This window comes from Somniosus microcephalus, chromosome 34 (assembly GCF_052327205.1).
Source record: "Somniosus microcephalus isolate GS21.2 chromosome 34, FLI_Smic_1.0, whole genome shotgun sequence".
In the NCBI taxonomy this organism is placed as follows: domain Eukaryota; kingdom Metazoa; phylum Chordata; class Chondrichthyes; order Squaliformes; family Somniosidae; genus Somniosus; species Somniosus microcephalus.
The window spans coordinates 9,643,890-9,669,576 of NC_141020.1; the positions used below are offsets into that span (position 1 = coordinate 9,643,890).

General features: G+C 51.9%; 1 protein-coding gene across 2 annotated transcripts; it reads right to left on the reverse strand.

Moving 5' to 3' along the window:
• Nucleotides 1-815: 815 nt before the first annotated feature.
• On the reverse strand, nt 816-25,687 carry fbxo46 (F-box protein 46). Of its 2 annotated transcripts, XM_085973357.1 has the most exons (3): nt 25,336-25,685; nt 14,927-15,058; nt 816-4,944 (listed from the first exon to the last, which is right to left on the reverse strand). In XM_085973357.1, the coding sequence occupies exon 3, from the start codon at nt 4,848-4,850 to the stop codon at nt 2,859-2,861; it is 1,992 nt and encodes a 663-aa protein (XP_085829483.1). In that variant the 5' UTR covers nt 4,851-4,944; nt 14,927-15,058; nt 25,336-25,685; the 3' UTR covers nt 816-2,858. The 2 variants fall into 2 exon arrangements, with proteins under 2 accessions (XP_085829483.1, XP_085829484.1); XM_085973358.1 differs by lacking the exon at nt 14,927-15,058 and having other exon boundaries at nt 25,336-25,687.

The window sequence follows — 25,687 nt, forward strand, 5'->3', positions numbered from 1 at the left end:
CAGTTCCTGATCTCAGCCTTGTTACTGTGGCGAGTCGGGGAGTGGCATTTCCCCAATCACGTTGGGGGGGGGAATTGAAAGCAGCTTCCAAGTGTTCTGAGAAACACAGACAGTCCTGGGAACGTGCAGCCCGAAATTGGGTGTGTAAAAAAAAAAATAATGAATTACACATTTGCATTTATATCGCACCTAGAAATATCTCAAAGCGCTTCACACAATTGCTCCGAAGCACAGACACGGCAGCCATTTCATGCACAGCAAGATCCCACAAACAGCGACGAGATGAACGGGGAAGTTCGTCTTGTTTTTGGTGATGCCGATTGGTTGAGTGAGGAATGGTGGACAGGACGCCGGGGATGAACTCCCCCCTGGCTCTTCTTCGGAATAGTGGCCGTGAGGTATTTTACGTCCACCTGAGAGGGGAGACGGGGGCCTCGGTTTAACGTCTCATCCGAAAGACGGCACCTCCGGCAGTGCAGCGCTCCCTCAGCACTGCGCTGGGAGCGTCGGCCTGGATTTTGTGCTCAAGTCTCGTGGAGTGGGGACTTGAACCCACAACCTTCTGACTCAGAGGCGAGAGTGCCTCAGATTAACATCTTATCTGAACTAGGGCACCTCTGGCATGGCAGCACTCCACCGGCCGAGAAAATGGGTTTGAAGGGATCAAGGGGAGAGAGCGGGAATATGGTACTGAGGTAAGAGGACCAGCCATGGTCATACTGAATGGTGGAGCAGGCTCGAAGGGCCGAATGGCCTACCCCTACTCCTGTGTTTCTATGAATTCTGGTTAAATATCCGAAAGAAAAACATTTGCATCACTGTGAGAAACAAGTTTATTACCGGATATGTTAAAAAAAAACATTCAGGGAGTTTTTACCTCCCAATAATAGGACATTGACTCAAGCCTATTCTGATACTGTGCCAAACCAGGGAAGCTGTGTTGAAATTTTCTAAACCAAAAAGGTTGCCACTTTGGATATAACACCCTGCTGTTGAGATGTGGTTTAGCGAGTGATGGTCTTTGTTGATGGTGAGGTATACGGTATATTGTCCTTTATCTGATAGCCTGGGAGGTATTGGAATCGGGCACAGCCTTAGCTTAGTTCTTAATAGTTCGCTGGGTGAAAGCTTGGCCGCACTCCCCGCCCTCCCCGGGACAGACCACACAAGGCCCGAGGGCCAACCTCTAGCCTGTGCTGAACTGCAGCCACGATGGAGAAACCAGGCAGTGGTGAGGGCAGCGGACGGGCTAGTCTGTCATGCCCTCCGACTGAAGATCAGCCACTGCGGTGAGATAGCAAAGGGCAGCCCCTTCTCTCCACCCCCCCCCACCAACCCCGCCTCTCCCGCCGCCCGTGGAACTCTGTCACTCCGCGCAAGTCAGGAAGGGATGGAGAGCGCGTTTTGTAAACAAAGGCCTTGGTCAAGAAGAGTCCCACCTGGACAGAACCAGTGCCGTTTATTTCCCGCTCGCCTGTCTAAACGTCTAACCTCGTAATTATCTTTTTTAAACAATCCGTCGAGGCCCACTGTCCCGCAATGGAAATGGGTGGGCTCGGTGGGCCGTGTGGTTTTGGGTGTTAACGGTGTGTTTGCGGTCTGCGTTTCACACGCTGGCTGACATTTTGTTTCAAATCGATTCTCGGCAATAGAAATAATCAGATCGTTGAAATGAAGGTGTTGCTTTTTTGTCATTTCCACCCCGCCCCACCCCACCCCAGTATTCCCTCTTCCCTTCCTGAAGGGCTCGCCTCCTGTCGGAGGGGTAACGTTCCAGTGCTGCCCACCCACCGCCCACACACACAGTGGCCATTCCTCCCCGTGCGCCCTGTCATTTGGTTGTGAAGGGGAATCACGGCCTATTCTCAGGCCACCTTTGCCCAGTGCCCAACATCCAGCAGTGGCGATCAGGATTGGGGAACCCTGACTGAAATTTCCCCCCCTCCCTACCCCCACCACCGTCCTCCTAAGCCAGGCCCAATTGCAACACCCCTACCCACCCCCTCAATCCCACCCCTGACTGGGATCTGCTAATCAGCACAGGCCTGGGCCTTTCCTGCTCTGTATGGCTCGCGTCACAAGGCCGCACAAGCTGAGCCATGGGTGGAGGAGTGGGGGGGACGATCATGGGGGGGCGGGGGGGTAACGGGGGAACGAAGCTGCTCATTTTGTTTCTAAAGCACGAGAAGCGCAGCCGCTGAAGGTGCCCGACAACAACAAGGGGGCCAGGCAGCACAGCCGAGCGGTCGTTATGGAAACGGCTCTTTTTTTTTGTTGTTGAACCAATTAACTGTAACTTAATAGAACTTTAAATAAAAACTTATCAAATTTAATTAAAATGACCGGCCGGGGGGTGGGGGGGGGAGGATGCACTCCAGGCCCCGTGGTGCCCACCGGTCGCAGAAGGCCTCGAGCGCGCCGGAGGACACGGCGTGCTCCATCTCCCGGGGGGCCACCTGGGCGCGAACATGGCCGCGGAAGAGAGGCGGGGCGGTCGGGCCGAACGACCCCCCGCCCCCCCCGGAAGCAGCTTCGGAAAATCAGCGCCTGCTCCTTGGCAAACTGGTGGATGAAAGAGGCTGCACTTTTATTGATCTTTTAAGTTATGTTTCAATATACAGTATTTGGATAACGGGAGAAGGAGGATGAGGGGAGGGGGGAAAAAAAAAACCACAATCTTCATCATGCTTTCAACAATTAATCTCATAGCTTACGACACCCCCCACCCTCTCAAACAAAACAAAAACAAATTAAATATCTCCAGCACACAAGAATGTTCAATCACAGGACGGAGTGAGGAGGGAGGGCGAGAATTATTTTTAAAAAGTTTTTTTTCTCCTTTCTTTTATTTATTCGTTTTACCTCCCCTCCTCCCTCTTTAGTGTGTCACTGGGCTGCACCCAGTTGTTGTCATGGAGACCGATCCGGCAGCCCGGCGTGTCCCTGTCTTTCCGCCGGCAGCACATCCAGTAGGAGCGTCCGTAAGGCAGGTCATGGTGATAAGGTTTGGGGTGCCAGCGGCAGAGCGAGACGTCGCCCCTCTCGTAGCGCTTCTTGCACTGCTTGCAGGGGTCGTCGCGGTAGAGGGGGTCCCGGTTCCAGCGGGAGTCGGTGGCCCGCACCCCGTAGGCCTCGATGACGCCCTTGAAGTGGTGGCAGGTGCACTTGAGGGCGGCCAGGGCCCGGGTGGGGAGGTAGGCGAGGATCTCCACCGTGACATGGTCGGGCAGCAGCAGCAGGTACTGGCGGGGCTCCAGCAGCCGCTGGATCTTGAAGCGGATCTCCAGGAAGTCGTGCGAGACGCGGCGGTAGAGGCAGTAGAGCGAGGCATCCGGCTGGTCGGCCTCGGGCCCCAGCAGCACTGCCTTCTCCTGGGCCTCCGGCAGGCCCTGCCTGGCCAGGCCAGGCTTCCTCTCCGGGGGCCGCTCCCCCGCTGGCTGCTCAGTCTCGGGGTTCTGGGCCAGGGAGTGCAGGAAGAAGAGCTGGCCGGGCGGAGGGTCCTCGCAGGCCGGGCACTTGGCGTCTGGGGCGGGGGCGCTTACCGTCACGCAGACCGTGTCCTCCTTGTCGCCCTGGGAGCCATCCCGCCCGAAGAAGACGCACTGGTCCACGGGGCCCGTCACCACCACCTCCACATGGAAGCCATTCAAGCAGTCCCGCGGCGCGCTCTTCTCCGAGGAGGCGGCAGCGGCGCCATCGGGTGGGCCGTCTCTCCGCGGCTCTTCGACTGGGCTGGGCGTCACCATCTCCACGTCTGACCGGGAGCGGGTCAAGCCGCCGCCATGGTGGTGACAGTGGTTGCTGCTGTTGCCGCCGTTGCCGGATGGAAAGTCGGAGACAGCGGAGACGGAGGAGGAGGAGGAGGAAGGGCTGACGATGTGGTAGAGGTCGCAGGTGATCTTCTCCACCGCCCCGCTGCAGACGGTGTGGTTGCAGCTCATGAAGATGCAGCTGGGCCCCGCGCCGGACTGGGCCTCCGCCGGCGAGCGGGCGTCCCCGCTGGCCACCCGGAAGGCGATCCGCACCTCACCGGCGGAGCAGGCGGGGCACTCTCCGCCGCCGGCCCCCTCACCCTTCGCCAGACCGTTCCGCCGCCCGCCCCCATCCTCGCCGTCCCGCTGGGCGGACTCGAACTTGGCGATGGCCTCGGCCACCCGGCTGGTGTCGCAGGCGCCGCCGCCTCCCTCCCGCCCGCTGTCGACCTCCTCTTCCTCGGGGACCGCCATGGGCGGGGGCAGTAGGATTGGGGGGTCACCCACCTGCTCACCCGGCCCACCGCACGGCTCCGGGGGCGGCCGGGCCTGTCCCCGCGGGGCCGCCGTCGACCGCTGCTCCACCCGGGCCACCATCTCCGCCACCGAGACCGGGTCCGTCTCGCAGGGCGGCTCCACGGGGTCCGAGCAGACGCACAGGCTCTCCGCCAGCCGGCACGGCTCCCTCGGCCTGGCCGGTCCGCCCTTGGCGGCCTTGGTCGGGTCGTGCGACTTCCGCCTCCTCTTGGGCTTGGTCCCGTCCATGCTCCAGTTGCCCTTGACCTTCACCGCGTTGCTCCGGCTGCTGCCTCCCCCGCACTGGTGAGCCACGAAGAAGGCAATCTTCTCCTTGGTGTTGCCCGGCTTGATGACGTACCAAGTGTCCAGCATGACCCGCCCCTCCTCCCCTTGCCCATCCCCCGGGGCGGCGGTAGGGGGCGGAGGGGGCATGTTCTCCGAGCACGAGGGCTCGTTCTCTTTGGACCTGCCATCGACCGCTGTCTTCTTCACGCTGATGCAGCACTGCTTGTTCTGAGAATAGGTGCCGAACGGCCTGGGGCACCAGAGTCTTATGCGAGAGAAAGTGTTCTGTTCCATTCTGCGTGGCCGCCAGGCCCCAGCTCTCACGGACTCCGCTCTCCCGCTCCGGGTTCATTCAGTTCGAAGGAGACACTTCCAGTTTCGACTTCGCCTGTGAAAGCGAGAGAGAGAGATGTTAGATCTCAGGAAGCATCTCACCAAGAATGTTAACCTCCCCACGCTCTTTCCTTTTCCCTCTCCTGTACAGAAATTCAGGCCCACACTCCCGTAAGTAGCAGGCGCGGAACCCTTGGTGAGCGGCTTGCGCGGGATAAAACATAAATAGGAGCAGGAGTCGGCCATTTGGCCCCTCGAGCCTGCTCCACCATTTAATGAGATCATCAAATCAAATCAAATCAACTTTTATTGTCATTGTTAGTGCACAAGTGCAGTACAACGAAATGTAGGCTTGCGGCTCCCGAGAGTGTACATTTAGATTACAGGCTGATCTGATCTTGGGCTCAGCTCCACTTCCTCGCCCACTCCCCATAATCCTTCACTCCCTTATCATTCAAAAATCTGTCGATCTCCACCTTAAATGTATTTAATGACCCAGCCTCCACAGCTCCCTGGGGCAGAGAATTCCACAGATTTACGACCCTCTGAGAGAAGAAATTCCTTCTCATCTCAGTTTTAAATGTTCTAAACTCCAATGAGTATAGGCCCAACCTGCTCAACCTTTCGTCATTAGACAACCCCTTCATCTCAGGAATCAACCTCGTGAACTTTCTCTGAACTGTCTCCAATGCAAGTATATCCCTCCTTAAATAAGGAGACCAAAACTGTACGCAGTACTCCAGGTGTGGTCTCACCGATACCCTGTACAGTTGTAGCAGGACTTCCCTGCTTTTATACTCCAGCCCCCTTGAAATAAAGGCCAACATTCCATTTGCCTTCCTGATTACTTGCTGTACCTGCATGCAAACTTTTTGTGTTCCATGCACAAGGACCCCCAGATCCCTCTGAACCTCAGCATTTTGTAATCTCTCCCCATTTAAATAATTATTTGCTTTTTTATTTTTCTTACCTCACTCTTTCCCACATTATACTCCACCTGCCGAATGTTTGCCCACTCACTTAGCCTGTCTATATCCCTTGGGAGATTATTTGTGTCCTCTTCACAACTTGCTTTCCCACCCATCTTTGTATCATCAGCAAATTTGGCTACATTGCACCCAGTCCCTTCATCCGAGTCATTAATATAGATTCTCACCATCGCTGCGCGCTCTCGCGCCCGCGCAGCTCGTTGGGAACATGGGTGTTGACCATCCTCCGCTACCTCCCCCAGCTACCTCAATGCCTACAACACAGTAAGTGGGAATTCCTGGGTGCATGGTGTGTTGGCACTGGCGTGTGTGGGGGGTGGTGGGGGAATCACAGGGGTTAATGAGACCCAGAGCATTTTTGCTCTGTTTGTATTGGTCTCCGACCCTCTCCTGACAGCATCAACTCCTGCCTGGGGTACAATTCCACAGCTGACGACTGCCCTCTGGTCCCTCACACTAATAGCCATTCACACACACACATAGCAAGAAAGAAAGACTTGCATTTATACTGCGCCTTTCGACCTCAGGACGTCCCAAAGCGCTTTACAGCCAATGAAGTACTTTTGAAGTGTGGTCACTGTTGTAATGTAGGAAACGCGGCAGCCAAATTGCGCACAGCAAGCTCCCACATGAATATATTTAAGAAGGAGATAGATAGATTTCTAGACACAAAAGGCATCAAGGGGTATGGGGAGAGAGCGAGAATATGGTATTGAGATAGAGGATCAGCCATGATCATATTGAATGGCGGAGCAGGCTCGAAGGGCCGAATGGCCTACTCCTGCTCCTACTTTTCTATGTTTCTAAAATGTGATAATGACCAGATCATCTTTAGGTGTTGGTTGAGGGATAAATATTGGCCCCAGGACACCGGGGAGAACTCCCCCTGCTCTTCTTCGAATAGTGCCGCGGGATCTTTTACGTCCACCTGAGAGAGCAGACGGGGCCTCGGTTTAACGTCTCATCTGAAAGACGGCGCCTCCGACATTGCAGCGCTCCCTCAGCACTGCACTGGGAGCGTCAGCCTGGATTACTTGCTTAAGTCTCTAGAACAGGACTTAAGACTCCGAGACCTTCAGACTCAGGGAAAAGAGCGCTACCCACTGAGTCACGACTGACACCTAGATAGCCATTGCCCTTACATGTGAGTATCGGTAGGCGTTTCGACTAAAGGCAGTATTGACCCTGAGCCTGATCCTGCGCCCGCCCCCCACCCCATCCCGAAGTCCACACGTAACTTTGGTTCTTGCCCGCCCTGTCCGAGACGCCCGGAGGCCAATTGGAGAACCCCTACTTCCTCCCTGAGTCAGCCCCGGAGCGTGCTGTCAACCTGGTCTGTAAGCCTCAGTACCACACTGGTTTTTTTTTGTTCCTGGGATGTGGGCGTCGCTGGCAAGGCCAGCATTTATTGTCCATCCCTAGTTGCCCTCGAGAAGGTGGTGGTGAGCCGCCTTCTTGAGCCGCTGCAGTCCCGTGTGGTGAAGGTGCTCCCACAGTGCTGTTAGGGAGGGAGTTCCAGGATTTTGACCCAGCGACGATGAAGGAACGGCCGATATACTTCCAAGTCAGGATGGTGTGTGACTTGGAGGGGAACTTGGAGGTGGTGGTGTTCCCATGGGCCTGCTGCCCTTGTCCTTCTAGGTGGAAGAGGTCGCGGGTTTGGGAGGTGCTGCCGAAGAAGCCTTGGCGAGTTGCTGCAGTGCATCTTGTAGATGGTACACACTGCAGCCACGGTGCGCCGGTGGTGGAGGGAGTGAATGTTTAATGTGGTGGATGGGGTGCCAATCAAGCGGGCTGCTTTGTCCTGGATGGTGTCGAGCTTCTTGAGTGTTGTTGAAGCTGCACTCATCCAGGCAAGTGGTGAGTATTCCATCACACTCCTGACTTGTGCCTTGTAGATGGTGGAAAGTCTTTGGGGAGTCAGGAGGTGAGACACTCGCCGCAGAATACCCAGCCTCTGACCTGCCCTTGTTGCAACAGTATTTATGTGGCTGGTCCAGTTAAGTTTCTGGTTAATGGTGACCCCAGGATCTTGATAGTGGGGGATTCGGCAATGGCGCGAATGTTACCTGGCGAATGTTACTTATCAGCCCAAGCCTGAACGTCGTCCAGGTCTTGTTGCATGCGGGCATGGACTGCTTCATTATCTGAGAAGTTGTGAATGGCACTGAACACTGTGCAGTCATCAGCGAACATCCTCGTTTCTGACCTTATGTTGGAAGGAAGGTCATTGATGAAGCAGCTGAAGATGGTTGGGCCTATGACACTGCCCTGAGGAACTCCTACAGCAATGTCCTGGGGCTGTGATGATTGACCTCCAACCACCACAACCATCTTCCTTTGTGCTAGGTATGATTCCAACCAATGGAGAGTTTTCCCCTTGATTCCCATTGACTTCAGTTTTGCTAGGGCTCCTTGATGCCACACTCAAGTCAAATGCTACCTTGATGTCAAGGGCAGTCACTCTCACCTCACCTCTGGAATTCAGCTCCTTTGTCCATGTTTGGACCAATGCTGTAATGAGGTCGGGAGCTGAGTGGTCTTGGCAGAACCCAAACTGGGCATCAGCGAGCAGGTTATTGGTGAGTAGGCACAGCCAGCCACAAACCGGACTTGAATTTACAGCTGCAATAAATTCTAAAGCCTCCTCCCCCCCCACACACATCGATTATACATGATTCACAGAATAAATTAGTTGTTTGAACAACAGCTTGCATTCATATAGCGCCTTTAATGTAGTAAATCGTCCCAAGGCGCTTCACAGGAGCGATTATCAAACAAAAATTTGACACCGAGCCACATAAGGAGGTATTAGGACAGGTGACCAAAAGCTTGGTCAAATAAAGTGCTTCATACAGCCCATGTAGCACTTTATGAAGTGTGGTCTTAATGTAGGAAACACGTGGAAGCCAATTTGCGCACAGCAAGGTCCCACAAACAGCAATGCGGTAATGACCAGATTATCCGTTTTTTGGTGGTGTCGGTTAGGGGGGATAAATATTGGCCCCAGGACACCGGGCAGAACTCCCCCTCTAGACTGGATCATTCCAAATACAGAGAACCAGAAAGAAATCGGAGGGCAGGATCAGCCCAGGCAAAGCTTACACACCTCCTGCCGGTTGAACAGCAGGATTGGAGGTAACCTGAGAAGGTGTGCCTGCTCTTTACCTTGGCTGGTGAATGCTGAGGTTTGAGGTAGGGGACAAGAGAGCATTTTTTTAAAATATTAAACGTAATAGAAATAATTTTATGGAAATAATGGGGTTAATTTCTAGAGGAATAGAACTGAAAAGCAGAGAAGTTATGTTAAACATATATCGAACATTGGTTAGACCACGCTTGGAGCACTGTGCACAGTTCTGGTCTCCAAAAGGATATAGAGGCACTGGAGAGGGTGAAAACAAGATTTTCAAGTGTGATTCCAGAAGTCTCTCTCTCTCTCTCAGAATGCGTGGTGCAAAAATGTCGCTGACAAAAAAAGGCAGGAAGCGGTCGCCTTTAAATAACGCTCCTCCAGTCCCTTCCCATTTGCAAAACGCTCCCGTCAACCTGTTGTTGCTAGCGGCAGGCGGTAAGCCCTCCTAGGGCGCTAACGGGAGGCGCAAAGCAGCCAAATTTTCCCCCCAATGTTTCCCCTTGTGGAGGAGATCAGAACTAGGGGCCATCAATATAAGATGGTCACTAATAAATCCAATAGGGAATTCGGGAGAAACTTCTTTACCCAGAGAGTGGGGAGAATGTGGAACTCGCTACCACAGGGAGTGGTTGAGGCGAATAGTATCGATACATTTAAGGGGAAACTAGATAAACACATGATGGAGAAAGGAATAGAAGGTTGTGCTGATAGGGTGAGGTGAAGAGGGGTGGGAGGAGGCTCGTGTGGAGCATAAACACCGGCACAGACCTGTTGGGCCGAATGGCCTGTTTCTGTGCTGTGTAAATCGAGGGTTTCAGCTTTCTCCCATCTCTGTAACCTCCTCCAGCCCTACAACCCTCTGAGTTATCTGCGCTCCTCCAATTCTGGCCTCTTGCGCACCCCCCCGATTTCCATCGCTCCACCATTGGCGGCCGTGCCTTCAGCTGCCTCAGCCCCCAAGCTCTGGAATTCCCTCCCTAAACCTCTCTTTCCTCCTTTAAGACGCTCCTTAAAACCTACCTCTTAGACCAAGCTTTTGGCCATCTGCCCCAGTATCTCCTTATGTGGCTCGGTGTCAAATTTTGATTGATAATCGATCCTGTGAAGCGCCTTGGAACATTTTACTTGGAACGCTATAAAAATGCAAGTTGATGTAGTTGTTATACAGGAAACTTTGGTTTATCCGGAGGTTAACTGTCCGCAATGCTCGATCCACTGGCAAAAATCAGGAGCCGTTTCGTTAGGTTTTTCTTTTCGTTGCTTTTTTTTCACCAGTCAGGCTCTGCAAGGTCTTGCTGAAGCTGTTGCTAAGCTACAGAGACGCTTGCAAGGTACGGCCGACTGTTTAGAAGCTGTTGGCAACAGGGTTTGTTGCCAGATACGGAGCTCAAAATCTCCGTATGTTTCAACATTAGCGCTGGTTTGTCCGGCAGTTTTGATGGGACGGCAACAGCTCGGTCCCGTCGGTGCCGGATAGCACAAAGTTTCCTGTATATCCAATTCCCTTTTGAAAGTTACTACTGAATCTTAATCCACTGCCCTTTCAGGCAGCGCATTCCAGATCACAACAACTCACTGTGTAAAAAAAATTCTCCTGATTTCCCTCCTGGAATATTTGGCAATTATCTTAAATCTGTGCCCTCTGCTTACTGACCCTCCCGCCACTGGAAGCAGTTTCTCCTTATTTACTCTAACAAAACCCCTCATGATTTTGAACACCTCTATTAAATCTCCCCTTAAACTTCTGCCCTCTAAAGAGAACAATTCTAGTTTCTCTAATCTCTCCTGAAGTAACTGAAGTCCCTCATCTCTGGTACCATTCTGGTCAATCTCCTCCGCACCCTCGCCAAGGCCTTGACATCCTTCCTAAAGTGCGGTGCCCAGAATTGGACACCATACTCCGGCTGAGGCCGAAACGGTGAGTCACAATTGTGATAAATGATCGTGAAGGTGGGCGTAAAAGATCCCACGGCCACCATTTTGAAGAAGAGCAGGGGGAAGTTCTCCCCGGTGTCCTGGCCCAATATTTATTCCTCAATCAACATCACCAAAACTAATGAAGGGTGGGTGGGAGGATTCAGGAAAGAGTAAATTTAAAAAAGGTTACTGCACAAGAGCGTACGGGGTTGGGGGTAATATATTGGCATGGATAGGGGATTGGCTAACTAACAGAAAACAGAGAGTCGGGATAAATGGGTCATTTGTGGGTTGGCAAACTGTAACTAGTGGGGTGCCACAGGGATCAGTGCTGGGGCCTCAACTATTTACAATCTATATTAATGACTTGGATGAAGGGACCGAGTGTACTGTAGCCAAATTTGCTGATGATACAAAGATAGGTGGGTTAGCAAGTTGTGAGGAGGACACAAAGGGATATAAATAGGCTAAGTGAGCGGGCAAGAAGTTGGCAGATGGAGTACAATGTGGGAAAATGTGAGGTTATCCACTTTGGAAGGAAGAATGAAAAAGCAAATTTTTATTTAAATAGAGCAAGACTACAAAATGCTGCGGTACAAAGGGATCTGGGGGTCCTTGTACATGAAACACAAAAAGTTGACATGCAGGTACAGCAAGTAATTAGGAAGGCTAATGGAATGTTGGCCTTTATTGCAAGGGGGATGGAGTATAAAAGTTGAGAAGTTTTGATGCAACTGTACAGGGCGCTGGTGAGACCACACCTGGAGTACTGCGTACAGTTTTGGTCTCCTTATTTAAGGAAGGATATACTTGCATTGGAGGCAGTTCAGAGAAAGTTCACGAGGTTGATTCCGGAGATGAAGGGGTTGACGTATGACGAATGGTTGAGCAGGTTGGGCCTATACTCATTGGAGTTTAGAAGAATGAGAAGTGATCTTATTGAAACATAAGATTCTGAGGGGGATTGACAGGGTGGATGCTGAGAGGATGTTTCCCCTCGTGGGGGTATCTAGAACTAAGGGGCATAGTTTCAGAATAAGGAGTCGCCCATTTAAGACGGAGATGAGGAGGAATTTCTTCTCTCTGAGGGTCGTGACTCTTTGGAATTCTCTGCCCCAGAGAGCTGTGGAGGCGGAGTCATTGAATATATTCAAGGTGGAGATCGACAGACATTTAAACTACAAGGGAGTCGAGGGGTGTGGGGAGAGAGCGGGAAAGTGGTGTTGTGGACAAGATTGGATCAGCCATGATCTTATTGAATGGCGGAGCAGGCTCGAGGGGCCGATTGGCCTCCTCCTGCTCCTGGTTCTTATGTTCTTATATAAAAGCAGCGAGAGAAATGTCAAGGCTCTTGGGTAAAACTAAGTAGAGTGGGTCAGGAAGGAACAGAGAGAGTAACAAAGGTAATAAGGCCTCAGTGACTAAGGTGACATCAGGGGAAAAAAAGAAATGTCAAAGCTAAAGGCACTATATCTGAACGCGCGAAGCATTCGCAACAAAATAGATGAAATAATAGCGCAGATAGAAATGAACAGGTTTGATCTAATAGCCATTACGGAGACGTGGTTACAAAGTGGCCAAGGTTGGGAACTAAATATTCCAGGATACTTAACTTTCAGAAGAGACAGGCTAAATGGAAAAGGAGGAGAGGTAGCCCTGATAATAAAGGATGGGACAAAGACAGGAGAGAGAAAGGATCTTAGCTCCGAAAATCAAGAAGTAGAATCAGTTTGGGTGGAGCTAAGAAACAGCAAGGGGCAGAAAACATTGGTGGGAGTTGTTTATAGGCCCCCAAACAGTAGTTGTAATGTAGGGCAGAGTATAAATCAGGAAATTAGAGGCGCATGTAACAAAGATAATACAGTAATCATGGGGGACTTTAATCTACATATAGACCGGGCAAACCAAATTTGCAGTAATAGTGTGGAGAACAAGTTCATGGAATGTATGCAAGATAGTTTTCTAGATCAGTATGTTGAGGAACCAACTAGGGAACAGGCTATTTTAGATCTAGTATTGTGCAATGAGAAAGGGTTAATTAATAACCTTGTAGTAAAGGGGCCTTTAGGGAAGAGTGACCATAATATGATAGCATTTTATATTGAGTTTGAAAGTGCTTTAGTTAAATCCGAAACTAGGGTCTTAAATCTAAACAAAGCAAACTACGTAGTTATGAGGGGCGAGCTGGCTAAGGTAGATTGGGAAACTACATTAAAAGGTATGACAGTAGACAAGCAATGGCTAGCACTTAAAGAATTAATTCATAATTTACAACAAATATACATTCCTTTAAGGCACAAAACCCCACAGGAAAAGTGGTCCAACCGTGGCTAACAAGAGAAGTTAAAGATAGTATTGATCAAAGGAAGAAGCTTATAATGTTGCCAAAAAGAGTAGTAAGCCTGAGGATTGGGAGGATTTTAGAATTCTGCAAAGGAGGACCAAGAAATTGATAAAGAAAGGGAAAATAGGAGAGTAAACTAGCGAGAGACATAGAAACATAGAAGATAGGAGCAGGATTAGGCCATTCGGCCCCTCGAGCCTGCTCCGCCATTCAATGAGATCATGGCTGATCATCCAAATTCAGTACCCTGTCCCTGCTTTCTCCCCATATCCCTTGATCCCTTTAGCCTTAAGAAATATATCTAACTCCTTCTTGAATATATTTAATGAATTGGCCTCAACTGCCTTCTGTGGTAGAGAATTCCACAGGTTCACCACTCTCTGGGTGAAGAAATTCCTCCTCATCTCTGTCCTAAATGGCTTACCCATTATTTTTAGACTGTGACCCCTGGTTCTGGACTCCCCCGCCATTGGGAACATCCTTCCTGGATGAGGGGACCAAATGTAATATATCCAAGTGTGCTGTTGATACAAAGCTGGGTGGGAATGTAAGTTGTGAGGAGAATGCAAGGAGGCTTCAAGGGGATATAGACAGGCTAAGTGAGTGGGCAAGAACATGGCAAATGGAATATAATGTGGAGAAATGTGAAGTTATCCACTTTGGTAGGAAAAATAGAAAAGCAGAGTATTTTTCAAATGGTGAGAGATTGGGAAATGTTGGTGTTCAGAGGGACTTGGGTGTCCTTGTACACGAATCACTGGAAGTTAACATGCAGGTACAGCAAGCGATTAGGAAAGCAAATGGTATGTTGGCCTTTATTACTATAGCATTTGAGTATAAGAGTAAAGATGTCTTACTGCAATTATATAGGGCCCCGGTGAGACCACACCTGGAGTATTGTGTACAGTTTTGGTCTCCTTACCAGGAAGGATATACTTCCCATAGAGGGAGTGCAACGGAGGTTCACCAGACTGGTTCCTGGGATGGGGGGATTGTCCTATGAGGAGAGATTGAGTAGACTAGGCCTATATTCTCTAGAGTTTAGAAGAATGAGAGGTGATCTCATTGAAACATACAAGATTCTTACAGGGCTTGACAGGGTAGATGCAGGGAGGATGTTTCCCCTGGCTGGGGAGTCTAGAACCAGGGGTCACAGTCTCAGAATAAGGGGTCGGCCATTTAGGACTGAGATGAGGAGGAATTTCTTCACTCAGAGGGTGGTGAATCTTTGGAATTCTCTACCCCAGGGGGCTGTGGAGGCTCAGTCGTTGAGTATATTCAAGACAGAGATCAATAGATTTTTGAATATTAATGGAATCAAGGGATATGGGGATAGTGCAGGAAAGTGGAGATGAGGTAGAAGATCAGCCATGATCTTATTGAATGACGGAGCAGGCTCGAGGGGCCAAATGGCCGACTCCTGCTTCTTATGTAAAACAGATGATCAGGTCATTATCTCATCACTGTTTGTGGGAGCTTGCTGTGCACAAATTGGCTGCCGTGTTTCCTACGTTTCAACAGTCCCAAAGTAAAATTGGCTGTGAAGCGCTTTGGGACGTCCTGAGGACTTAAAAAGCGCTGTAGAAATGCAAGTCTTTCCTTCTTTTGAAAACCCATCTCCCCAACGAGTCCACTGGCTGCCCCTCCTAACCTCTGCCTCCTGGCTCGATGTCCATTTCCTTCGTGCCTCTGCGAAATGCTCTGGGACGTTTTCTCTGAGCAGAGGGCTCGCTAATCCGGGTGCACCTCAAGGCGTCACACTCTGTTACAGGTGCAAAATGATCTTTAAAGAAAACAACAACAAAACAAAAGGAAAGCCGGTTATCGACCTGGAGCCTGACACGCACAACCGATTAGAACCGCCTGGGGAATGAGCAAGACCCCGCTCGCAGGTGGACATCACAACTGTGCACCCGATCCTGAAAGCAAAGCCATGAGACGTTTGTGGCTCTAGAAAAGAGACGGCTGAGGGGGCGACCTTACCGAGGCCTTTAAGAGGGAGAAAGAGAGAAAGAAAGAGACAGACAGACTGACTTGCATTTCTATAGCACCTTTCACGACCACCGGACGTCCCAAAGCGCTTTACAGCCAATGAGGTACTTTTTGAAGTGTGGTCACTGTTGTAATGTGGGAAACGCAGCAGCCAATTTGCGCACAGCAAGCTCCCACAAACAGCAATGTGATAATGACCGGATCATCTGCTTTTGTTATGTTGGTTGAGGGATAAATATTAGGCAGGAAACCAGGGGCGAACTCCCCCCTGCTCTTCTTCGAAATAGTGGCCGCGGGATCTTTTACGTCCACCTGAGAGAGCAGACGGGGCCTCGGTTTAACGTCACATCCGAAAGACGGCACCTCCGACAGTGCAGCCCTCCCTCAGCACCGCACTGGGAGTGTCAGTCTGGATTTTTGTGCTCAAGTCTCTGGAGTGGGGACTTGAACCCACGACCTTCTGACTCAGAGGCGAGGGCGTTACCCACAGAGCCACTGGCTGACACTGTCGGGGCGAATGGCCTGTTTCTGTGCTGTAAAAATCTGCGTAACTTTATGTATGTTTGAAAGAGGGCTGGGCGAGCCACAGCTGACACACAGCTGGATAGGGTAGACATAAAGAAGATGTTTCCACTTGTGCAAAAACTAGGGGACCATAAATATAAGATGGTCACTAATAAATCCAAGAGGGAATTCAGGAGAAACCGCTTCACCCAGAGAGTGGGGAGAATGTGGAACTCGCTGCCAACGTCCCCTGTAAGCTGCGCTTTATTCTGCGCGGCCTGTTTCGGTTAATGCGCGGTCCCTTTAAATTTCTGCGCACCCGCGGTATTTACATATACAAGCCGGTGAGCGGCCTGAGCTGGACCTTGCAGATCACTGTGCGGCCGCGCAGCTTAGCGGGAGCATTGCTCGCTACCGCAGGGAGTGGTTGAGGCGAATAGCGTAGCTCCATTTAAGGGGAAGCTAGATAAACACACGAGGGAGAAAGAAAGAAGGAAAGAAAGGAGGAAAGAAAGGAGGAAAGGACTTGCATTTCTATAGCGCCTTTCACGACCAATGAAGTACTATTTGAAGTGTAGTCGATGTAGGAAACGCGGCAGCCAATTTGCGCACAGCAAGCCCCCACAAACAGCAATGTGATAATGACCAGATCATCTGTTTTAGTGATGTTGATTGAGAGATACATATTGGCCCCAGGACACCGGGGAGAACTCCCCTGTTGTTCTTCAAAATAGTGCCGGGGATCTTTTACGTCCACCTGTGGGAGCAGACGGGGTCTCGGTTTAACGTCTCATCCGACAGTGCGGCACCTCCGACAGTGCGGCGCTCCCTCAGCACTGACACTGGGAGTGTCAGCCCGGATTTTGTGCTCGAGTCTCTGGAGTGGGACTTGAACCCACCACCTTCTGGCTCGGAGGCGAGGGCGCCACCCACTGAGCCACGGCCGACACTGTCAGCATTATTATGTTGATAGGGTGCGATGAAGAGGGGGGCGGGAGGAGGCTGGTGTGGAGCATAAACTCCGGCATGGACCAATAGGGCCGAATGGCCTGTTTCTGTGCTGTACATTCTATTTAATTCTAGATAGAGATCATCTAGTGATCGGATGCAATGATACGGTTGAAATCATAAGATGCTTGTATAAAACAGCAATGCAGCTAACAGCAGACGGGCGCTGTCTCTCTATTGGTTGAGCTCCCGAATTATAAACGACCTGATATTCATCGCACCAACAGGGAACGTGGCCCACGGTCCACGGTCCTGCCATTGGCCTCAATGGTTCTCTTCCAGTGGATTAATTGCTGGGAGCCAGCCCTGCTTGTTCATGTTCAGAGTCTACACATTGTGTGTCAGCCAGTGGCCTCGCCTCCGAGTCAGAAAGTTGTGGGTTCACAGTTCAGGCTGGCACATCCAGTGCAGTGCTGAGGGAGTGCCGCACTGTCGGAGGTGCCGTCTTTCGGATGAGACGTTAAACTGAGGCCCCATCTGCTCGCTCTCGGGGCGGACGTAAAAGATCCCACGGCTACTATTTCGAAGAAGAGCAGGGGGAGTTATCCCCGGTGTCCTGGGACCAATACTGATTATCTGGTCATTTATCGCATTGCTGTTTATGGGAACTTGCTGTGCGCAAATTGTCTGCACTCCTTACAACAGTGCCTACACTTCAAAAGCACTTTATTGGCTGTAAAGGAGCGTCTTAAAGGAGGAGAGAGAGGCGGAGAGGTTTAGGGAGGGAATTCCAGAGCTTAGGGCCTCGGCACTTGAAGGCACGGCCGCCAATGGTGGAGCGATGGAAATCGGGGGATGCGCAAGTGGCCAGAATTTGAGTAAGGCAGAGGTCTCGGAGGGCTGTAGGGCTGGAGGAGGTTACAGAGATAGGGAGGGGACGACTCCATGGAGGGATTTGAAAACAGTTAGGATACAGGCAACAGAGTTTTGGATGGGCTCAAGCTTAAGGACATGGCCGGGTATGGCTGTGTTACCCACATACAGGAAACTGTGTGCTATCCGGCACCGAAGGGACCGAGCTGTTGCCGTCCCATCAAAACTGCCGGACAAACCAGCGCTAATGTTGAAACATACGGAGATTTTGAGCTCCGTATCTGGCAACAAACCCTAACAGCTTCTAAACAGTCGGCCGTACCTTGCAAGCGTCTCTGTAGCTTAGCAACAGCTTCAGCGAGACCTTGCAGAGCTTGACTGTTGAGAAAAAAGCAACGAAAAGGCTCCTGATTTTTGCTGGTGGCTCGAGCATTCCGGACAGTTAACCTCCGGATAATACAAAGTTTCCTGTAGTTGAATACCTGTCAAGACTCAATGCTTACACACAGTAAGTGGGAATTCCTGGCTGCACGGTGTCTGGGGGGTCACTTTTTGCTCTGTTTGTAATCGTCTCCGAGCCTGTCCTGACAGCATCAACTCCTGGCTGGGGTACAATACCACAAGTGCCAGCTGCCCGCTAATCCTTCACAATAATAGCCACACACACACACACACACACACACACACACACACAAACACACACACACACACACAAAGACTTGCAATTATACACGCCTTTAACAACCTAAGCACATCTCAAAGCACTTTACAGCCAATGAAATACTTTTGGAGTGTAGTCACTGTTGTAATGTAGGGAACGCGGCAGCCAATTTGCGCACAGCAAGCTCCCACAAACAGCAATGAGATGATGGCCAGATAATCTGCTTTAGTGATGTTGGTTGAGGGATTAAGTATTGGCCCCAGGACACCAGGGGAGAACTCCCCCCTGCTCCTCTTCGAAATAGTGGCCGTGGGATCTTTTACGTTCGCCCGAGACAGCAGACGGGGCCTCGGTTTAACGTCTCATCCGAAAGACGGCACCTCCGACAGTGCGGCACTCCCTCACTGCTGCACTGGGAGCGTCAGCCTAGATTTTAGTGCTCAAGTCTCTGGAGTGGGACTTGCACCTACAGCCTTCTGACTCACGAGGCGAGAGTGCTGCCCGCTGAGCCACGACCGACACTGCTGCTCCATATACCGTGCCCCAGCAGGGAGCCATACCCTTTAGAAGGAAAGAAAATTGAGGGTAGGGTGGAACCGAGGACTAAGATCATTTAGATGCCAAGGGAAGGCCTGCTTTAGGAACAGAAATGATTTTATATGGCCTCCTTGGCGACTCCGCAGCTTTTAATCTAGAGAGTAGCTGAGTCATACTGACCGGGAAGCTCCCAGTTTCAAGCCCTGGTCTGTTCTGAGTTCGCTGACCTCAGTTGGGGTGGGGGCAGAGGCATTACAATTGGCCTTTGGTCTCCCTGGGGTAGGGAGGGGAACATTGGTCGGGGTTCTTGCTCCTGATTGCTATTGGGGAGTCCGGCTAGAAGGGGCGCGCTTGTGTGTGAAAGTCGGGTGAGGGCCAGAAGAAGCTTATAGAAACATAAAAAAATAGGAGCAGGAGTCGGCCATTCGGCCCTTCGAGCCTGCTCCGCCATTCAATATGATCATGGCTGATCCTCTATCTCAATACCATATTCCCGCTCTCTCCCCATATCCCTTGATGCCTTTTGCGTCTAGAAATCTATCTATCTCCTTCTTAAATATATTCAGTGACTTGGCCTCCACAGCCTTCTGTGGTGGAGAATTCCACCGGTTCACCACCCTCTGAGTGAAGAAATTTCTCCTCATCTCAGTCCTAAATGTCCTACCCCGTATCCTGAGACTGTGACCCCTCGTTCTAGACCCCCCCGCCAGCCAGGGGAAACATCCTCCCTGCATCCAGTCTGTCTAGCCCGGTCAGAATTTTATACGTTTCAATGAGATCCCCTCTCATTCTTCTAAACTCCAGTGAATACAGGCCTAGTCGACCCAATCTCTCCTCATACGACAGTCCTGCCATCCCAGGAATCAGTCTGGTGAACCTTCGCTGCACTCCCTCTATGGCAAGTATATCCTTTCTTAGGTAAGGAGACCAAAACTGCCCACTGCACTCCAGGTGTGGGCTCACCAAGGCCCTGTACAACTGTAGTAAGACTCCTGTACTCAAATCCTCAAAGCTTGGCTTGAATTCCTCGCTCCCTTAACTGGTTGAACAGCCTGTTTGCTGTCACTCACTGATTGACCACTTTGGGCAAGGAACTGGACTGTGCCACCCCCCCCCCCCCCCCGCAAGAGGTCCCGTCCTTTAGGAGTGATGGGGGAGCGGGGGGGGGGGGGGTGGAAACTGGAGGGTGGGGGTGCAATGTAGGGCAAAGGAAACAAGTCAAAACCAAGGAAAATGTTCTAAAAACCTACTTTAACATAAGAAATAGGGGCAGGAGTAGGCCATTCAGCCCCTCGAGCCTGCAATAAGATCATGGCTAATCTTCTACCACATCTCCACTTTCCCGCCCGATCTCCATATCCCTTTATTCCCCTAGTGCCCAAAAATCTATTGATCTGGTCTCCACAGCCCTCTGGGGCAGAGAATTCCAAAGATTCACCACCCTCTGAGTGAAGAAATTCCTCCTCATCTCAGTCCAAAATGGCCGACCCCTTATCCTGAGACTGTGACCCCTGGTTCTAGACTCTCCAGCCAGGGGGAAACAGCCTCTCAGCATCTACCCTGTCAAGCCCTCTACGAATTTTATACATTTCAATGGAGATCACCTCCCATTCTTCTAAACTCCAGACAGTATAGGCCCATTCTACTCAATCTCTCCTCATAGGACAACCGAAAGTCTTCGATAAGGTGCCCCATAATAGACTGATGAACAAGGTCAGAGAATGCGAAGCCAGGGGACAAGTGGCAGAATGGATAGCTGGCGGGCTTCAAGACAGAAAGCAGAGAGTGGGGTAAAGGGTAACTATTCACCAGTGGTAGAAGGTGGGTAGTGGTGTTCCACAAGGATCAGTGCTGGGACCACTGCTGTTCACAATTTACATTAACGATTTAGACTTTGGAATAAGAACATAAGAACATAAGAAATAGGAGCAGAAGTAGGCCAATCGGCCCCTTGAGCCTGCTCCGCCATTCAATAAGATCATGGCTGATCTGATCCTAACCGCCAATCTACTATCACAGAACCATCTCCTGAATCTAACAGAATTAGACACACGAAATAGGAGCAGGATCAGGCTACACGGCCCCTGGGCCCGCTCCGCTACCCACAGGGCCATGACCGATCCGAACCTAGACTCATGTCCAAATTCCTGCCCGCTCCCCGTAACCCTTAATTCCCTTTTCTTCTAGGAAACTGTCTATTTCTGTTTTAAATTTATGTAATGATGTAGCTTCGACAGCTTTTTGGGGCAGCATATTCCATGGACCTACCACCCTCTGAGTGAAGTAGTTCCTCCTCATCTCAGTTTTGAAAGAGCAGCCCCTTATTCTAAGACTATGCCCCCTAGTTCTAGTTTCACCCATCATCGGGAACATCCTCCTTGCATCCACCCGATCCAACCCCTTCACAATCTTATATGTTTCAATAAGATCGCCTCTCATTCTTCTGAAAAACACAATTGCTAAATTTGCGGATGGCACCAAATTGGGGATAGTCAATGCTGAGGAGGACTGCAACAAATTACAGGAGGACATTAATAAACTTGCAGAATGGGCATAGAATTGGCAAATCAAGTTCAACACAGATAAATACGAGGTATTACATTTTGGTAGGAAGAACAGTAAGGTCACATTACTTGGAGGGTTCGAGTCTAGGTGGGGTAGAGGAACAAAGGGATCTCGGAATACAAGTAAACAGATCACTAAAAGTTGTGACACAGGCTAGCGAGGCCATAAAAAAACCGAACCAAGCCACATAAATACTGTGGCAACAAGAGCAGGTCAGAGGCTGGGTATTCTGCGGCGAGTGTCTCACCTCCTGACTCCCCAAAGCCTTTCCACCATCTACAAGGCACAAGTCAGGAGTGTGATGGAATACTCTCCACTTGCCTGGATGAGTGCAGCTCCAACAACACTCAAGAAGCTCGACACCATCCAGGACAAAGGGATTGGGGAAGGGGGCCAGTAAATGGGGGATTGGGGGAGGGACCAGTAAATGGGGGATTGGGGAAGGGGACCAGTAAATGGGGGATTGGGGGAGGGGACCAGTAAATGGGGGATTGGGGGAGGGCACCAGTAAATGGGGGATTGGGGGAGGGGACCAGTAAATGGGGGATTGGGGAAGGGGACCAGTAAATGGGGGATTGGGGGAGGGGACCAGTAAATGGGGGATTGGGGAAGGGGACCAGTAAATGGGGGATTGGGGGAGGGGACCAGTAAATGGGAGATTGGGGGAGGGCACCAGTAAATGGGGGATTGGGGGAGGGGACCAGTAAATGGGGGATTGGGGGAGGGGACCAGTAAATGGGGGATTGGGGGAGGGGACCAGTAAATGGAGGATTGGGGGAGGGGACCAGTAAATGGGGGATTGGGGGAGGGGACCAGTAAATGGGGGATTGGGGGAGGGGACCAGTAAATGGGGGATTGGGGGAGGGGACCAGTAAATGGGGGATTGGGGGAGGGGACCAGTAAATGGGGGATTGGGGGAGGGGACCAGTAAATGGGGGATTGGGGGAGGGGACCAGTAAATGGGGGGTTGGGGGAGGGGACCAGTAAATGGGGGATTGGGGGAGGGGACCAGTAAATGGGGGATTGGGGGAGGGGACCAGTAAATGGGGGATTGGGGGAGGGGACCAGTAAATGGGGGAGGGGACCAGTAAATGGGGGTGCCCCAGCGTCCAGGGAACTGTACCCCCAGCACCAGGGAACTGTACCCCCAGAGCCCAGGGAACTGTACCCCAGCGCCAGGGAACTGTACCCCCAGAGCCCAGGGAACTGTACCCCAGCGCCAGGGAACTCACCCCCCAGCGCCCAGGGAACTGTACCCCAGCGCCAGGGAACTGTACCCCCAGCGCCCAGGGAACTGTACCCCAGCGCCCAGGGAACTGTACCCCCAACGCCCAGGGAACTCACCCCCCCAGCGCCCAGGGAACTCACCCCCCCAGCGCCCAGGGAACTCACCCCCCAGCGCCAGGGATCTGTACCCAACAGGAGTCAGGGTCTGGAGAACTAAAAAGCTACACTTACAGCTTCACAGCAAACAGTACGAGGGGCGAATCGTGCGGACTCCGAGCCCCAGCCAATATTACAGCGTGCACACACCAGGTGCGGACCACCCTCACGCTGCGTCCCCAAACAAAACACATCCCTGGAGCCTGGCCGGATACACCTTGGGTAATCCGAGGAAGCAACGTGCACGATAGTTGCAGCTGCTGCCCACTCCCGGCCCTCCTCTGTATCGTGTTTATTCGTTCCCCCACGTCTCCTGAAAAGCACCGGCTCTGCCCGAGGGTTCGGCTGCCCGGGGGGCCGCTGGGTGGCACCTCACCCGGAGCGAGCATCCTCCCCGTGCAGGTCCAGACGCCGAGTGTTAGGCTATTCGACTGTGGGAGGGTGTCACGACCAATGCCTGATCCTGATCCAACGCTTGATCTTCCAGGCACTGATACTGTGCTGCAGAGGGGGAGTCGAGGGGATAGCGATCAGGAGCCGGAAACCCAGCATGGAGGTTCTCTACCACCACTGACTCAGCACAGACAGGGGGATTGAAACTGGGGCCTTGTCGGTTTGCTTTGGGCTCAGTACCACAACGAGCCCTCGGATTGGAGGGTGGGGGGAGGGGAGGGAACCTGCATATCTCCAGCCGCAAACCGCGACCTCTCAGGCGATGTAAATAACGCAGTCTGCAAACCAGTCAGTGCAATGGAGCCGCTGCGAGGCAGATATTTAATGCGTCCCTGGGGGTCTTTTATAAGCTAACAACAGAGGTGCATTTTCCCCCATTGCAGCAGCCCTCGCTCCCCGCTCCCCGCCGCCCCCCCCCCCCAACCCCGGTTTGACATTAGTCACATTTATTGATCCATAGACAACCCGGAACGAAGGGGGCCACCCTTGCAAGTTCAGCTTCCAGCACAGTCACGGCCTGCGACAACAGATTCCAGTCGCCATCCTGGGCAGATCGATGACAGTAATTCAATGCCGCGCCACATTTAGCCTCCTCCTCCTGCCCTGAGCTGCGTCCAGCGATGCGTTCCCAGCACCTTAGCGCTGTACTGACCGCTCTCTCCGGGCCTCCCCGCAACCCCCACACCCCACTTATCCCACAACCTATAGAAACCAAGCTTACCGTCAGCTAGTCCCAGCACCCCACCTCCCCGAGACTTGCCTTCCAGCTGCAGTGTGTCCTGCCCCGGGGAAGGCGCGTCCGGGAAGGCGGCGAACACCTCGATTCTCTACGCCGGGAGCAAGCGGGGAAGCCAAGCGCAGGCAGCGCAAGGAGCGCACATCAACCCAAGCACCCCACACCCACCCGCCCCCTTCAACCACTGTCTGCCCCACCTGTGACAGAGATGTAGGTCCCGCATTGGACTCATCAGTCACCTGAGAACTCATTTTTAATGTGGAAGCAAGTCATCCTGGTTTCCGAGGGACTGCCTAAGAAGAAGAAGTCCTGCACTGGGATATTGTCTTTCATTTCAGCGTCTCAATGTAAAAAAAATTTAAAAGACAACAAGCGCGGCAAAGCGCAGAGAATTACAATCCGACTGTTTACACGGGATTTACATCCCAATTCAGAGTGATTGGGAGCTTGTTTAACCCAGTTTTCTTAGGGGTAGGGGTGGGGGGGAGGGGGGGGGGGGTATCAGGTTAAACTGTTTACCTCGGGGAGCCTGACTGCCATTAGTTTGTTATTTGCAGAAGAGGAGGGGGGTGGGGGTGGGGGTGGGGGGGGTGAAGCCCCAGTCTCCTCCCTCTGCCTCGCAAACACACCCGCAGGCTCGTGCACGGAACAGGTAACAGGCCCGGGTTGCTGAGGCGACGTGCCACAGGGAGAGATGTCAACACCGGTGGTGGGGGGAGGATTTATGAGCAGCTAATATAAAGTCAGGCAAATTGCACAGCAACAACAGCAAGGTGCATTTATATAGCACCTTTAAGCGTCCCACAGCGCTCCACAGGGGAGCGATTATCAATCCAAATTTGACACCGAGCCACATAAGGAGATATTAGGAACAGGCGATCAAAAGCCTGGTCAAAGAGGCAGGTTTTTAAGGAGCGTCCTAAAGGAGGAGAGAGAGAGTGAGAGAGACGGAGAGGTTAAGAGAAGTAACTCCACAGCTCAGGGGCCCAGGCAGCTGAAGGCACGGCTGCCAATGGTGGAGTGAAGGGAATTGGGGGGGGGGAGAGATGGCTCAGGAAGCCAGAATTGGAGGAGCGCGGAGATCTCACAGAGCTGGGCTTCCACTGAGGGACGAGACACCTCAAAGCAAGTGGCATCTTCTTTTTAAATAAAAAATAAAATTGGGGAAGGGGGGTGGGGGGGGGAATTTCACTCCACCCTCAAATAAAAGTGAAGACATGACAGGTCCAGAAAGGGACCTGAGCTCAGCATCTTCACGACACAACAGGTTTTATACACGAGACAAGTGTAGCCGGTAGCGACAGATTCTTAAATTCGCGACTAACCGAAAAAAGCTGTTCCCTTGCTGGCTGGGCGCGCAGACTCTTTTTCGAACGCCCGCCTCAGCCTCCCCCACCCCCCCCCTTACCTTCATCACAAAGAAGCAGGTAGCAGAATGCGGTGGCTCCTGTCCAGTGTCGCTGCTAATCTAGTCCCCTGCTTTGCCATCTGCTGCAGGCCTCAAGTGGGGCGGTCTTACACACACACACACAGATTAGCCGGAGAAATGATTCGGATTCTGTGGCAAGGTGCATCCTGTAACATTTTTTTTTCCCCCCCAACTATAATTCCTTTCTTTCCCCCCCCCTTCCTTCAAGGTGAAACTGGCTGGGGTGGGGGGGGCGGTGGAGGGGGGTTGTTTGAAAAAGCTGAAATAAATACTTCTGGATTAAACAATATCTGCAAAGGCTGAGGGGAGGTAGGCCATTTGTTGACAGACA

What these genes read in the sequence shown, in the direction of transcription:
- fbxo46 (XM_085973358.1), bottom strand. Translation starts at nt 4,850, where the DNA reads ATGGAACAGAACACTTTCTCTCGCATAAGACTCTGGTGCCCCAGGCCG.